Source organism: Drosophila elegans, unplaced genomic scaffold (assembly GCF_018152505.1).
Source record: "Drosophila elegans isolate 14027-0461.03 unplaced genomic scaffold, ASM1815250v1 contig_120, whole genome shotgun sequence".
Taxonomy (NCBI): Eukaryota; Metazoa; Arthropoda; class Insecta; order Diptera; family Drosophilidae; genus Drosophila; species Drosophila elegans.
Genome location: NW_024545485.1, coordinates 117,601 through 135,141, shown reverse-complemented (window position 1 = coordinate 135,141; position 17,541 = coordinate 117,601). Strand labels below are relative to the sequence as shown.

Here is a 17,541-nt window from a genome sequence, read left to right as displayed (position 1 = left end):
AGCAGAGCAACATATCGAGAGGACGAGAGTTAGTTGAGTAAAGACGTGCTCAAGCGAACGACGTGTGACGACGAAACGACGGTTAAATCAAACACAAAGATTACTTACTATGTTAATTAATATTAATAATCAAACTTTTAAATTATAACTTTCTTAATAAATAAAAACCCCACATTTGGAAGCTCGCCGGGAAATATCCGAGGAAAGCTGAAGGTGAAAGTGAAAAGTGACTTAAGACGACTGTGAAAATAACATTTTTTTTCTAAACTATGGCTTGCCTAAACGATCTGATTTCCAATACGCTGAAAAGTGCATCGAAAGAAAGCATTTGCGCACTTCACAAATTCATATTCGAAGGAGAAGGAGACAGAAACAATCGCAAACGTTTACGTGAATTTGCTGGCTTTCAGTATGACGAAAATGACGCAGTTTATAAATCCAAATGTGTATACATACACGCAAAATTGAAAGACAAAGACTTGATATCAATATGCGCAGTTTTGGGAATTAACTACGACGTAGAAAATTTGCAGCTACACATTTTTCGCAATCTGCAGTTTGGCAAACTTCTCTTTTTCAACGAAGTGGACGATTCAGAGAGCGAGGAAACCGACGAAGAGAAGGAAAATGACGAAGACAGCCAAAATGATGATGAAATTAGAAGTGTTTTTTCAACAGGTGTAGAAATACCTTCTACAGGCGAAAGGAAGAGAAAGTCGAATTCGCAACGTATCAAGGAAGTTGATATGCCGCGATTTGCTCTAAGTTTTCGAGACATAGAAGAGTCAATTAAACATTTTGATGGGAGTGATGAAATTCCAGTTGAGGTATGGATAAGCGACTTTGAAGATCAAGCCTTACTTATGGGTTGGAATGCGCTACAAAAGCTTATCTTTGCCAAAAAGTCACTTAAAGGTATCGCTAAGATGTTTATATTGAGCGAAAAGGGATTAAATTCGTGGAATGCATTAAAGGAGTCTTTGCTAAATGAGTTCAGGTCGCGAGTAAGCAGCAAACAAATACATATGCAACTAGGAGAGAGCAAGCGACGTGCAAACGAAAATGTGCAAGAATACTTTTATCGCATGAAAGATATTGCATCCCGAGGAAATATTGAGGACGAAGCTCTTATTCAATATGTGATCGACGGTATCGACGAACTTTCTTTAAATAAATCAATTCTGTACGGTGCTAAAAACATTAACGAATTCAAGTACAAATTGAAGGACTACCAAACAATTAGTGCAAAATCGAAAGTTCTGGAAGGAAGTGTGAAAGACAAAAACGCTTTTGCAGCAAAAAGTGGTTCAAGAGGTGGCAAAAAGGAAGTCGTTTGCTACAACTGTGGTGAAAAGGGACATATTTCTGGTGGCTGCAGCAACAAAGAAAAAGGAAGAAAGTGTTTCAAGTGCAACAAATTTGGACACATTTCCAAGAATTGTCCACAAAGTGAAAAGGCAGTCGAAGAAAGCAAGCCCAACGCGCGAGTTTTAAGTGAGCACAGTGACATGACGAGCAAAGCAGTTTCAATCCAAAATCAGAATTGCGTGGCGCTGTTTGATACGGGCAGCAAGTTCAACATTTTGCGCGAAGACTTATACAAGCAGTTAGCTTTGCCAAGGTTGAAAGAGTGCAGTGTATATCTAATTGGATTTGGAAAAGATCGCAATGCCAATAAGATCAAGCCGATTGGACAGTGTAAGCAAGCAGTATCGATTGACAACAGTGTTTATGACTTGAACTTCTTCATAGTTCCGTGTGATTGTATGGACACTCGTTTGATAATAGGAGAAGAATTGTGCTTGCAAGCAGAAGTTTCGTTCAGTCCAAGTGGTTTGCGTGTACGAAAGTTGAACAATCTTGACGAAGATGAATTGGAATCCAATTTAATGCAAATCGAAGCAGTGCTTGACAGCGAAGAACTCGATATTAATTAATCAGCCAGTGAGTATGCAAAGAAAGAGGTGCGTGAACTAATAACGAATTACATTCCTAAACCATCGAAGTCAACAAACATTGAAATGAAAATCATTTTAAACGACGAAACCCCAATCTTTTCGCGTCCGCGTAGATTTGCATTCGCTGAAACGAAAATAATTGACGAGCAGATCGAGCAGTGGCTCGGCGTAATCGAAGAGTCCGACTCTGAATTTACAAGCCCGGTAGTGCTTGCTAAGAAAAACGACGGTTCCCAACGACTTTGTGTGGATTTCAGGCGTATCAACAAGGTAATAATAAAAGACCATTTTCCGTTGCCCCTGATTGACGACCAGCTTGATCGCTTACAAGAAGCTATGATGTTCAGCACGATTGACTTGAGGAATGGCTTTTTTCATGTGCCAGTAGCCGATCCCAGCAAGAAGTACACCTCATTCGTGACCCAAAGCGGGCAGTACCAGTTCCTTAAGGTGCCTTTTGGTTTGTCAAACTCACCTGGAGTGTTTCAGAGACACATTAATGCGATTTTCCGAACGCTGACTCGCAGAGGAATCGCTCTCCCTTACGTTGACGATATCATTATACCAGAAAAGGACGAAAAGGAGGCTGTGTCGAACCTCAAAAAAGTTATAGGAACTTGCAGCAACTATGGGCTAGAACTCAACCTAAAGAAATGTCATTTCCTGCAGACCCGTATTCAGTTTTTAGGTCACATCATCGAGAATAAAACAATTTCCCCGACGCCTCAGAAGATCGATGCCGTTTCGAAATTCAAGACTCCACAGAATCTCAAGCAGCTAGAGAGTTTTCTGGGTCTTACCGGATACTTTAGAAAGTTTATCTACAATTATGCTCTTATTTCGAAACCCTTGACTGATCTGACTAAAAATAAAGCAAATTTCGTAATTGGTCCAGAAGAAGAGAACGCGATTGAATCCTTAAAAAAATACTTGACTTCCACCCCTGTTTTGGCAATTTACAACCCGAAGTATGACACCGAGGTACATACTGATGCATCAATCGATGGATTTGGCGCCGTGCTTTTGCAAAAATCACCAGATGACGGCCAATTTCACCCTGTCTACTTCATGAGTAGGAAAACAACGGATGCTCAGCGAAAATATTCAAGCTACGAATAAGAGGTATTTGCGATTATCGAGGCCATAACAAAGTTCAGAGTGTATCTCCTTGGCATTCCATTTAAGATAATCACAGATTGTAATGCATTCGCGAAGACGCTAGACAAGCAAAGCCTGTGCACTAGGGTTGCACGCTGGGTACTTTTGCTCCAAGAGTACGACTACAAAGTTGAACACCGTTCAGGTTCACGTATGAAGCACGTTGATGCCCTTTTTAGGTACCCAATAATGACGATCGTTGTAGACTCCATTGCCCTTGGTTTCAAGCAAGCGCAAGAAAAAGATGAACACCTAAAATTATTAAAATCCTAGAAGACTCCAACTCACCATATGAAGACTATTTTCTGAAGGCCGGTGTCCTGTACAAACTTTTCAAGGACTTAGAACTAATTGTAGTTCCCAAGGACATGCAGAAGCAGATCATTGGTAGAGCACATGACCGAGGACACTTTGCTATTAAAAAAACGAAGGCGCTGATTTGCAACGAGTATTGCATCGAAAACATTGAGGAAAAAATTCAGAAGTACATCGACTGCTGCATTCCGTGCATTTTGACCAACCGCAAGCGTGGCAAACAGGAGGGCTGGTTACATCCATTGCACAAAGAGGATTTCCCGCTGCATACCTATCACATTGATTTCTTAGGTCCACTAGACTCCACAAGCAAAAATTACAAGCACATTCTCGCCGTAATCGACTCCTTTACGAAATTCTGTTGGCTTTACCCTACCAAGTCAACCACTGCCAGCGAAGTCATAGCCAAACTACGAGGCCAAAATTATATATTTGGTAACCCAGCTTGCATTATATCGGACCGAGGCTCAGCTTTTACCGCGCAAGAGTATCTTCAGTATTGCGAAGACGAAGGCATAAAGGTGGTGAAATCAACGACAGGCCTACCACGTGTTAACGGACAAGTGGAAAGACTGAATGCCATCATTATTTCAGTTCTATCCAAACTGAGTGTGGATGATCCCACAAAGTGGTACAGACGCGTCGATCGAGTTCAACAAGCCATTAACTCCACTTTTTCGAAAAGCATCGACTCCACTCCTTTTGAGGTTTTAATCGGAGTCAAAATGAGAAACAAAGATGACCAGAAGCTTCAAGAAATTATCAACAACGAGTCCATAGCCTTATTTCAGAACACGCGCAACAACCTTCGACTCAAGGCAAAAAGACAAATTTTGAAAATCCAAACCGAAAACAAGAAGACCTACAACTTACGACGTAAACCGGCAATGACTTATAAGATTGGTGAACTAGTAGCCATAAAACGAACGCAGTTTGGCGGCGGTCTCAAACTAAAACCGAAGTATTTGGGTCCTTACGAAATAACCAAAGTGAAGCACAATAATGCCTATGATGCCCAAAAAGTCGGCAACTCAGATGGACCAAAAATTTCTTCAACCTGTGCAGAGTACCTTAAGCCGTGGCCCACCCTCGAAGACAAAGACGAAACATTCGAGGCGAATGTTTAATCAGAATGGCCGAATGTGGGAGTGAGATTGTATTATTCCCCGAATCCTTCACATAAAACCCCAGCATTCGTATAACATGACGCCCTAGACAACGAGAGAAGCAACTAAAACGAAGAAGACGAGTGGATGATCAAAAGACGAATTCCAAGAAGACGAGCGTTCTAAGAAGACGAGCGTTCCAAGAAGACGAACGTTCCAGGAAGACGAGCAGACGACGATCACTACAACGAGATGTGACGAAGAGGAGACGAGCAGAGCAACATATCGAGAGGACGAGAGTTAGTTGCTGACGAGATCGAGTTGAGTAAAGTCGTGCTCAAGCGAACGGTTAAATCAAACACAAAGATTACTTACTATGTTACTTAATATTAATAATCAAACTTTTAAATTATAACTTTCATAATAAATAAAAACCCCACAGTATTACTAAATAAAATCAACATCCAAAAGCTGTCCTCTGAGTAGAAAGAAGCTCTTCTAATGATTTGTAAGATATATAACTCTACTTCTTATTAGAAGGACCAAGATTTATCATTTACCAATAGTAAAACAGAATATTAAACAGAATATAAAACAGAATATAAAAACCACAGATGACTCTCCAATATATACGAAATCTTATAGATACCCGTATATTCTCAAGGAAAAAGTCCGAAAATAAATAGATGACCTCTTAAAACAGGTTATTATCCGCTCTAGCTGCTCCCCTTGGAGCACCCGGTTTTGAAAGCTCCAAAAAAGACAACTGCAGTAGAACATAAAAGAGTGATTGAGTACAGAAAACTGAACGATGCCGCTCGGACTAAAGATTTCCCCGGCAACCTTTCAAAGGGTAATGGACAACCTGCTTAGTGAGCTTATTGGAAACCCCTTTATAGTTTACCTAGACGACTTAATTGTGTTCTCAACTTACGATTAGAAAATGTTTTCGAAAAAATATAACAATCCAATCTTAAATCTTATGTTCTAAAAGAAGAAAAAATCATTCGTTGGTCACATAGTGACAACAAAAAGAATTAAACCAAACCTTGATAAAATTGAGGAAATTAAAATGTTCCCAATTCCCAACACAGAAGGAAGTAAAATCTTTCATAGGTCGCTTTAGTTTGTATAGGAAATTTATAAAAGATGACGCGAAGATATCGAAACCAATGACAGCTTCTTTAAAAAAATGTGCCAAATTTTCACACAGAAAAATTTTAGAAAAATTTCATACTGACCACGGACGCAAGTAATATCGGAAGCAATAAACCAATCTGTTTTGCTAGCCGAACACTCTCTCGAAGTAAAACAAACTATTCAACAATCGAAAAAGAACTCTTAGCAATAGTATGGGCTGTAAAATATTTGCGGTCCTACCTCAACGGAAGGCAATTCACAATTGTAACCGATCATAAGCCTTTAACTTAAAATAACCTAATAATAATAATAATAATAATAATAATAATAATAATAATAATAATAATAATAATAATAATAATAATAATAATAATAATAATAATAATAATAATAATAATAATAATAATAATAATAATAATAATAATAATAATAATAATAATAATAATAATAATAATAATAATAATAATAATAATAATAATAATAATAATAATAATAATAATAATAATAATAATAATAATAATAATAATAATAATAATAATAATAATAATAATAATAATATCGGAAAATTGTTTCTGATTTAACGACAGACTTTCTTTTATTGCCTTTTCAAAGGTTCAAAGGGCGTCAAGGATGCCCCCAAGTCGTCCAGGTGACGGAGACCCAATATCTTCCAGGTACCTATTGACAGCACTTCGGACCCCGGACCAGTTGCTTGCCGATTGTCTCGTCAGCCAGGCAAGTGTTCTGGCAAGTTTGTTGCAAGTGGCACCCAGAGAAGCCAAACATCGTGAAAGGGTAGCTAGTCGTCGTGGCGGAGGACAACCTGCAACCCCAACAGTAGCTCCTTGGATGAATCGTCGCAACTAACGCAGGGAAGGTCAGGGTCTCCGATGTTACGCGCCGTGATGGAGGAATTTTTTAAGGGCTTGAAGCCTTACAGAACTTCAACGGGGCCGGTGTAGGTCCACTTGATTTTCTTTTTTTTTAATATTTGAAGTTATTTGAAGTCGTTAACATCAAGTTTACTGGAAGGCGGGAGCACCACAAAGCTCTGTCTCACACTTTGCAAATGTGCCCCGTCTTCGCCAAACTTCGTTAAGCTAGGCCCTAAGTACTTTTATATAGATTAAATAGGCACTCGAAAATTTATTTCGCACGCAGTTTTTTTCGCATTCGTTTGCCCAAACAAAAGACACTAAGTCGTTCTCGGCTTTGTTAAATAAGAAAAAATATTCTAATTTTTGAATCCGCAAAGTAGCAGGTATGTCATTAGAAAACACTGCAGAGTTTTGAAGATCAGCTGACGAAGAAGAGAGGAGGAGAGCAGGAAGTGGCCCATTATCTCCGTCTATTAGTTTGTGAAGCTCATTCATGTGCTCTGTGCACTGTACACTCTCGCTCCCATTGCGTCGGACATACTGCTGCTTATACATAGTTGCTGCTGTAGACGTTACTGCTTGTAAATGCTGCTGCTTTTAGTTGCTGTTGTAAATGGTGCTTATAATTTTTGGCGAGCTCACCAAAATTTTTAAATTTTTTTATGGGTAAATTGGGTTTTGATTTCATTGTGGATGTATTTGTTTTTGTGCTTATGATTATTTTTAATGCACTTGTATTTTTGTCGTATCGTACAGTAAATGTTCACTTATCACAAAAACCGTATTAGGTAATGTTAATGGCCTCAAGTTTATATAGCAACTTTTAGCTTTATTTCAAGACTAAATATGGTGCTTTAAATTAAAAACAAAATAGATTCTTTTGTATAATTTTGCTTATAATGTTATACACTGTTTCTTACCCCGGGTGGGTGAAAAAGAATTTTTTTATTTTGCTACCTTAGCTCCAGTACATACAGAATTTAAGGAGCTGGTTTATAACTCTGAGTATCTAACCACTGGTGGGGGAAAACTGCAGACTGCCTCGAAGGACCAAGATGAAAAGAACGCCCAAATAAATTTACATCTTCATTTGCTGAGTTATAATTTCAAACTGTTTTATTTCATGAAGTTTCTTTGCAAGTATCATTAGTGTGATTCGTTTTCTATTCTTATCTATGGCCTACTGAGCGGGAGAGACATATTTTGAACCACCGCTCAAGTCTTTTGTACACCGTGGTTAACATTTTAAATGATAATTTATGGAGGCTCAAGTGGCCAGCACTTTCAGATTACAAGTGCTAACGAGTGTTCTATTGCATGGCTTGATTAAAAGATCATAAATTATGGCTCTGAAACGATTGACAAATTGACATGCACAGAGCTCATAAAATCTTATAATCGGTATCCCACGTAGTGGCTTGCTTATCCCCAACTTGGGAAAGCATTCCTAAGTGCGATAAAGGAGATCACTGATATCACTTATAGTGAAAGACATTTTATGAGGTCTCGCAGGAGGTCATTTTACATGTTATGTGTATATATATTTTTTTAAATATTTTAATGTTTTTAAGAATATTTAATTTTTGCAATAGCTGCAAGGGTATAAGAACTTCGGCTTGCCGCAGTTTGCTTACTTTCTTGGTAGCCCGAATACCAATCCTAAAGCTTTTTTGGCTGGTCAAAATGACAAATGATTTCAGAAGCCAGATAAAGAAATAGGAAAGCATTTTTAAGCCTAGCAATCAGATCATATAAATAATAACTTTAATCTATTCTGTATACAAATTGCTGACTTGGAAAGCGTTTACGTCCCAAGGTCCCACTTCTCTTCTGACTAGGGCTCTAGCTAACAGAAATTCAGATGGCCGCCATCTAATTTGCATTTTTTTCGGCTAAATATCAGCTGGAATCGTGTGGTTAAGAACATCTATTCCACCTTCTAGGATTAACTGGTACGTTTTTGGCACGACAAAACCTTACGGACTATCCAGCAAATGGGTGGACTTAAGGCAAGATGCAACTAGGATAAAAGAGATATAATATCAGATAAATATCATGAATAAACTGCGTTTCTGGCTTAAAATATATTGACAATACGTCCTGAGTTACAGGTGTAGCCAATAAAGCTTTATGCGCTCGTAGGTGTGGAGTGTGCAGCTTTATGTCGTCGGTACTCCAGAATAAAGTTTTAACCATCAAACTATTTGTTAAGCAGTTACGCAGAAAAGGCTTCTCGAATTTGAAGAGTCTGATCAATTGTTGTTTTAGGACTCTGTACATAACCCAATGTATTTTGCTGTTTTACTCATTCGACAAATGTATGTAACTGTGCAGTTAGTTAGGTACCTCAGAGTCGGAAATCTCGACCTTAGCATTAGTTTATACTTTTTTTATTATTTGATAATCAATTTATTTCAGATCAAACAAATCGAGAAATCTATTCACACTGGAGAGCTGCAAATTCGAGAGCATCAACAGTTTTGGATTATGTTGCAGAATCACTTTGTTAATTTGTCCCAAAAAAGAAGCAACCAGCTAATCGAAATTCAAGTTACTCGTAAACGTAAGTAATCTATAAATTATAGTTTATATTACCAATGAATAAGTTTCTACTCAGGTAGCATGAGTATACAATAAGAATGCCGATAGGATAAGCAGGCCTTTTAGTTCCATGCTCAAAATACATAGGCCGAGAAAAAAAGTCCGATGGTACTGAACTGAACTGAACTCAATCATTCCTGACCTACTTTACTTATTGCAACAGATCCCCCTCTCAGATGGTTTCTACGTGTGACACACGTCTATATTATATTTTAAATAATTTGGTTTGTGACATGAAAGCTAACAATCAGATTTTTACAAGTTATTTATTTCATAGAGAATTTCACTGTTTAGTTGTTCCTTTTAATATATTGTTAATAACCTTAAAAAATCAAAATTTTTTTGCTGCGGAAGGTTTTTAGTTAATCGCCTTTAAAAGAGCACAAATCAGCAAACAAATTTTGCAGACTTTTCACGACTATAAACGTAGCTTCTGCTATTAGTGCACTTCTTTTTGCAAAAAAAAATTATTGTATAATAATTGTTATACCTTGAAATAGACTTATATTTATCATTATACATTTGCTAAGCAAAAAAATATATTAAAGGGCAGTACTCTTAGAATTTATTGTTTATCGGAATACTTACCATATTTGTTGCGTCCAGTATAGAAAGCTCTCTTTTTAAGCAAGCTGAGAGATTTATGAGATTTTAAGATGTAAATATTTTTGTTCATTATTGAAAAAAACAGCAAAGTTATAATTTTTGTTCATTTTTTTCCGATTGTTCCTATGGGAGCTATATGATATAGTCGTCCGATTTTGATGAAATTTAAATTGTAATTCTGAAATAATTAACCAATACTAGATGTCGAAGAACTAAGAAAAAAATTAAAAAACAGCTAAATTATAATTATACCCTTGCAGAGGGTATTATAATTTCAGTCAGAAGATTGCAACGCAGTGAAGGAGACATTTGCGACCCTATAAAGTATATATATTCTTGATCAGCATCACTAGCAGAGTCGATCTAGCCATGTCCGTCTGTCCGTCCGTCTGTCCGTTAGTCTGTCCTTCCGTCAGTCTGTTCGTCCGTCAGTCCGTTCGTCTGTCCGTCCGTTTCTACGCAAACTAGTCTCTCAGTTTTAAAGCTATCTGCATGAAACTTTCCCAAAAGTTGTCTTGCTATTGCAGGTAGTATATAAGTCGGAACGAGCCGGATCGGACGACTATAGCATATAGCTCCTATAGGAACAATCGAAAAAATAAATTAAAAAAAATTATAGCTTTGCTGTTTTTTTAGTTTTTTATTTATTTCTTCAATAATTAGTATTGGTTAAATATTTTCCATTTACGGTTTAAATTTCATCAAAATCGGACAACTATAGCATATAGCTCCCATTGGAACAATCGCAAAACAAATACAAAAAAAAATATAACTTTGCTGTTTTTAAATTTTTCTTTTAGTTCTTCGACATATAGTAATGGTTAAATATTTCAGAATTACGGTTTAAATTTCATCAAAATCGGACGACTATATCATATAGCTCCCATAGGAACAATCGGAAAAAAAAATACAAAAAAAATTATAACTTTGCTGTTTTTAAATTTTTTTTTTAGTTTTTCGACACAGTAATTGTTAAATATTTCAGAATTACGTTTTAAATTTCATCCAAATCGGACGACTATATCATATAGCTCCAATAGGAACCATCGCAAAACAAATACAAAAAAAATTATAACTTTGCTGTTTTTAAATTTTTCTTTTAGTTCTTCGACATATAGTAATGGTTACATATTTCAGAATTACGGTTTAAATTTCATCAAAATCGGACGACTATATCATATAGCTCCCATAGGAACAATCGGAAAAAAAATACAAAAAAAATTATAACTTTGCTGTTTTTAATTTTTTTATTAGTTCTTCGACATATGGTAATGGTTAAATATTTCAGAATTACGGTTTAAATTTCATCAAAATCGGACGAGTATATCATAAAGCTCCCAAAGAAATAATAAAAATATATAAAATAACTATATAATAATTGAGCTGCAAATCATCATAGCTTCAATGTTTTTAGACATATACGCAAGTAAATCATAATTTTAATGTTTTAAAAAATATTAAATTTTTGCAATAGCTGCAAGGGTATATGAACTTCGGATTGCCGAAGTTTGCTTCCTTTCTTGTTTTATTTAAATTAAATTTTCAATGTGTGTGTTCAAGGTTTTGGTGGTGGTAAAAAGAAACTTTCTGTTGTTTCCCATAGGAAACAATTCTTTGTTTTTCAATTTACACCCAATACCTTATCTGATGCTGTTATGGAGTTTATTTAAGAAAAATACCCATCTCCAAACATTACCGATGATGAACTAATAACAGCCAGCTGTTCCTAATGGTTCTGCGTGCTCTGGAGTACTCCCTTCATCAGAAAGTCGGAGGAAAAATGTTCAAAGTGTTCAAGGTGTTGGTGGTGAGAAAAAATATGTCCGTTGTTACCCATAGGAAACAATTATTTGTTTCTCGGTTTACCCTAGAAACCACACCTGATGATGGTATGAAAATAATTAAAGAAAAGTACCCATCTCCAAACATTACAGTTGAAACATTTAAAATTTTCATTTAGTCTTCACAGAAACTTGGCTGAACCCGGAGATTTCCAACTCCAAACAACTTTAACACTTGTAGGTACTGATCGCGTTTCTCGTAGGGGAGGTAGGGTGCATATTGCTGTTAACTCCAGTTTTACATCGGAGATAATTCTGACTAATTACCCCAAAAAAATATAATTTGTTAGTGTAAAAGTTTCCTTACATGCCTACTTTTTTTGGGAACCTGTGCTTATATCCCCCCTCAGTCTGACATTTAAATTAATGAGCACTATTAGTCTGTTAATATGTTTTATCTCTTCTTTCTGACAGAGATCATTTGATTGTTTTGGGAGATTTTTTTTATCTTGGTCTGACCCACTTGTCTGCACACCTTTGTCGCATCATGACTTTGTTGATGGACTTTAAGACCTATCATTACAACAAATTAGCTTTATCCGTAACTCTTTAAATATGCAATTAGATCTTTAATTTGTTTTGGATCCGTCTGAGGTCGTTGTATCTAGGATTAACCTTCCCACAATGGAATTGACAATTTCCCTTCCCTGCACTGATACTTATTCCCATTTAGTTTGTAATAATAAAACGAAATGCTTCCGTAAATGCGACTTTAATAAACTAAACTACTTAATTTCATAGATATTGAAAGTGAATTATTCTGTAGCGTGAATGCTTTCCTGGCAGTCTTTCTCCAAGGCATAACAGACCTCCGTGGCTTACAAAAGAGATTCAATGATATAAAAACCTAAACAAACACTTACAAAAAGTACAAAAGGGGCAAGCCATCTGATTTTTCGAAATATCGGATTTTAATGTTCTTAACAGTCAATGCTATTCTATGTATTTGAAGCGGTGTAAAACCGGTTTTTTTAAACCAAAGCAATTTTATAACTTTGTAAATGTCAAGCGAAAAAACTCCGCCTTGCCCTCATTAGTACGATGAAACTCAACTGAGGCGTCTACTGACTCTGAGATTGGTGATTTAGTTCCTACAAACCACCTATAGTCCGGATTCTTGTCTAAATTCAGTTTACCCTTTCAATTTAAACAGGTCAAATTGTATTTTTTTCCCGGTAAAAACTTAAAGTTCGCTTCTAAAGGACTTTGAGACCACAACACCAACATACTGTGCGCTTAAGTTTTGTGCCTCAACTATTTGTAAACCGATTCTTAAGCTGTTTCAATTGTCAACTTCAAAATCCGTTTTTCCAAATATCTGTAATTTAGCTGTTTTTTAATTTTTTTCTTAGTTCTTCGACATCTAGTATTGGTTAATTATTTCAGAATTACGATTTAAATTTCATCAAAATCGGACGACTATATCATATAGCTCCCATAGGAACAATCGGAAAAAAAATACAAAAAAATTATAACCTTGCTGTTTTTAATTTTTTTTATTAGTTCTTCGACAAATGGTAATGGTTAAATATTTCAGAATTACGGTTTAAATTTCATCAAAATCGGACGAGTATATCATATAGCTCCCAAAGAAATAATAAAAATATATAAAATAACTATATAATAATTGAGCTGCAAATCATCATAGCTTCAATGTTTTTAGACATATACGCAAGTAAATCATAATTTTAATGTTTTAAAAAATATTAAATTTTTGCAATAGCTGCAAGGGTATATGAACTTCGGATTGCCGAAGTTTGCTTCCTTTCTTGTTTTATTTAAATTAAATTTTCAATGTGTGTGTTCAAGGTTTTGGTGGTGGTAAAAAGAAACTTTCTGTTGTTTCCCATAGGAAACAATTCTTTGTTTTTCAAATTACACCCAATACCTTATCTGATGCTGTTATGGAGTTTATTTAAGAAAAATACCCATCTCCAAACATTACCGATGATGAACTAATAACAGCCAGCTGTTCCTAATGGTTCTGCGTGCTCTGGAGTACTCCCTTCATCAGAAAGTCGGAGGAAAAATGTTCAAAGTGTTCAAGGTGTTGGTGGTGAGAAAAATATGTCCGTTGTTACCCATAGGAAACAATTATTTGTTTCTCGGTTTACCCTAGAAACCACACCTGATGATGGTATGAAAATAATTAAAGAAAAGTACCCATCTCCAAACATTACAGTTGAAACATTTAAAATTTTCATTTAGTCTTCACAGAAACTTGGCTGAACCCGGAGATTTCCAACTCCAAACAACTTTAACACTTGTAGGTACTGATCGCGTTTCTCGTAGGGGAGGTAGGGTGCATATTGCTGTTAACTCCAGTTTTACATCGGAGATAATTCTGACTAATTACCCAAAAAAAATATAATTTGTTAGTGTAAAAGTTTCCTTACATGCCTACTTTTTTTGGGAACCTGTGCTTATATCCCCCCTCAGTCTGACATTTAAATTAATGAGCACTATTAGTCTGTTAATATGTTTTATCTCTTCTTTCTGACAGAGATCATTTGATTGTTTTGGGAGATTTTTTTATCTTGGTCTGACCCACTTGTCTGCACACCTTTGTCGCATCATGACTTTGTTGATGGACTTTAAGACCTATCATTACAACAAATTAGCTTTATCCGTAACTCTTTAAATATGCAATTAGATCTTTAATTTGTTTTGGATCCGTCTGAGGTCGTTGTATCTAGGATTAACCTTCCCACAATGGAATTGACAATTTCCCTTCCCTGCACTGATACTTATTCCCATTTAGTTTGTAATAATAAAACGAAATGCTTCCGTAAATGCGACTTTAATAAACTAAACTACTTAATTTCATAGATATTGAAAGTGAATTATTCTGTAGCGTGAATGCTTTCCTGGCAGTCTTTCTCCAAGGCATAACAGACCTCCGTGGCTTACAAAAGAGATTCAATGACATAAAAACCTAAACAAACACTTACAAAAAGTACAAAAGGGGCAAGCCATCTGATTTTTCGAAATATGTGGTTGCTCGATCGGATTTTAATGTTCTTAACAGTCAATGCTATTCTATGTATTTGAAGCGGTGTAAAACCGGTTTTTTTAAACCAAAGCAATTTTATAACTTTGTAAATGTCAAGCGAAAAAACTCCGCCTTGCCTTCATTAGTACGATGAAACTCAACTGAGGCGTCTACTGACTCTGAGATTGGTGATTTAGTTCCTACAAACCACCTATAGTCCGGATTCTTGTCTAAATTCAGTTTACCCTTTCAATTTAAATAGGTCAAATTGTATTTTTTTCCCGGTAAAAACTTAAAGTTCGCTTCTAAAGGACTTTGAGACCACAACACCAACATACTGTGTGCTTAAGTTTTATGCCTCAACTATTTGTAAACCGATTCTTAAGCTGTTTCAATTGTCAACTTCAAAATCCGTTTTTCCAAATATCTGTAAAGATTCTTCTATTATTCCACTCCATAAAAATGGAGGAACGTCGGATGCTCACAATTACAGAGGTATTTCTAAATTTTCTGCAATACCTAAAGCATGCGAGCGCGTTATTACTTCCCATTTGCAACATTTGTGTTCCTCACTAATATCACCTTATCAGCAAAGGTCTACCACTACGAAACTCGATTTAATAATAAAATGCGTTTTATATATACATTTTTGGTAAGGCTTTTGTTTCTGTTAATCATTCTCTTCTTTTATTAAAATTAGATCTGCACGTGTTTTCGAATAATCTTTTAACTTTTAAATTCAAGTTATTTGAATGGAAGAAATTGGAGGGTTATTTTTAAAAAAGCTGTTTCCAATATGATTAACGTAAGATCTGGAGTGCCTCAGGGTAGTCGTTTGGGCACATTGCTATTTAATTTATTCATCAATGATCTTCCTTCTGTCAACACGTTCTCGAGTATTAATGAATGCTGATGATGTTAAACTTTGTTTGCCCTATAATAATTTGCAATCGGGTTTCGGTTTACAGTCTGATATTGATTGTTTTCAGAGATGGTGCCAATCCAGCCTCTTAAATCAGAATTGCCTTATATGTAGCGTAATGACTTTTTATAGAGGTACATTTTCATTTATAAGCTATCTTCTTCATAATACGCCACTGGACCGATTAAATTTAGGAGTCCTTCTTGACTTAAAATTAAAATTAATTAAAATTCGACTTTCACATAAAGTCTGTTAACAAGGCTATGAATATGGATTTATTAAGCGATGGTCAATAGAATTTGACTATCCTTATACAACTAAATTATTATTTACTTTCTTCTTCTCGCCCTTCGCGATTTGAGCTGGGATCAAAACGTAAGGTTGCCTTCTTCTAGTAGATTACTATTGCTTAATTTACCTACTCTTGTAAATTGTAGAATCATGGTTGGAACTATTTTTATGGCCGTCTTCATCTTGCCTCTTGCTGTTCCTTTAGCCCGATCCCCTTAACTCACGAACCATCTGTCCTGTCATTTCTGTGTGTGCACTTATAATGCTGGTTTGATTCAAAAATGGGTTTCCGCGCATCTTCGGTTTTATTTCGCCCTCTGTGTACGCGTCTCTTACGGAATTTTTCAATTGTGCACGTCGTATTTTTTATCCTAGTTCCCCGCTCTTAAGTTCCTGAATGTTTTTTTGTTTATTTTTTTATATTCCTTTATTATCAACCATTTTTACGATGGATGTCCACCAAGGTAGATTCTCGTACCAGTTCGCAGAACGGGAATTGACCAACAATAACTGACAGTGCACTGGCGATACGTCGAGTTGACCCCTCGCGTATAGCTATTGACGGTGCAGCGTAGAGCAATTTTGACTGTAGCACACTTGCGACGAGCCTCCTCGGCCGTCTAGTGGTCAGCAGGATCCTGCAGAGAGCGCTGACTCCACCACTTTCCCTGCCGAGACCCCTTCTGATTTCCGAGCCGCCAGTTCCAGACCCGCCACTAAGAGTCACGTCTCCTCCGCTTCGATCGCCCTATTTGCAGCCGCTTTTGTTGAAGACACCTCCTTGGACACAACTACCAACGCCACGCCATCGGCGAAAACGACTATGTTGGTGTTGTTCCGCAGTGAAAGCTTCAGGACATCATACTTAGTGCTCCACAGCAAAGCCTCCAGCACCGCGCCCTGTGATACTCCGGCTGTGATCGCGTAGGTATGGATCCCGATGTGGTGTCTAGCGACAGCTACCAGTTGCAGGGGTAGCTGTGGACTATGTTCAACAGGTATCCGGGAATGTTGAAGGACCTTAATGACCGCTATGTTGAAAGCGTTCCTTCATCCCTTTCTTTCACCTTTTACCTGCGATAGCATCTGCATCGCATCCAAGGTCGATCTTTCTTTACGGAACTCGAATTGACTGCAAGAAAGTCCTCCTGCGCTCTATAGAAGTATGGCTTTGGCTCTGATGCTACGACCCTCTCGAATGTTTTCCCGATAGTGTCCGACAGACAGATGGACACTCTTACCACCATTGTTGTTCCTTACCGCTCTCTGTACCAACCTCCTTGCTCCACCAGAACTTAGGCGAATGGTGCTTGCGGACTATCCTGGTTCATGCTCCCATCGGGCTTTCTCTAGACGAGCTGTCATCTTGTTCGCTGCCTCTTCTGCAGCTTCCCCCTTGGAAACTGCCAAGCCTTCCAGCGCATTGGCAAAAGTGTGAGCTCTGTCCTGGCGGTCGGCCTTCTTGTGCAGCGCCGGCGGCAGACTATTGTTCGGCTAATCGCCAATGGCTAGAAGTAAGGCTTCGTGATCACTGGCTGTGTACACCTCGCCTATCCTCCAGAATGTTCGGCTGGCTATGGAGCTGCTCTGTTGAAGGTGTTCTGGGAGCCCTCAAGCAGCGCAATATCTAGCGATGCCACAGTATCTGTGATGGTGCGTCTCCTAGCATTTGTAGAAGGCGACCCTCATTCCTCAGGCCAGACATTGAAGCCTCCTGCAACCACCACTTTAAT

General features: G+C 37.1%; 1 protein-coding gene across 1 annotated transcript in view; it reads left to right on the top strand.

Moving 5' to 3' along the window:
- LOC108148313 (coiled-coil domain-containing protein 40) overlaps positions 1–17,541 on the top strand; it is a 151,531-nt gene that overhangs the window by 63,173 nt on the left and 70,817 nt on the right. Inside the window, exon 2 of the mRNA XM_041708874.1 lies at positions 8,974–9,118. Coding sequence (XP_041564808.1) covers positions 8,974–9,118 — 145 coding nt within the window. The remainder of the gene's footprint in view (positions 1–8,973; positions 9,119–17,541) is intronic.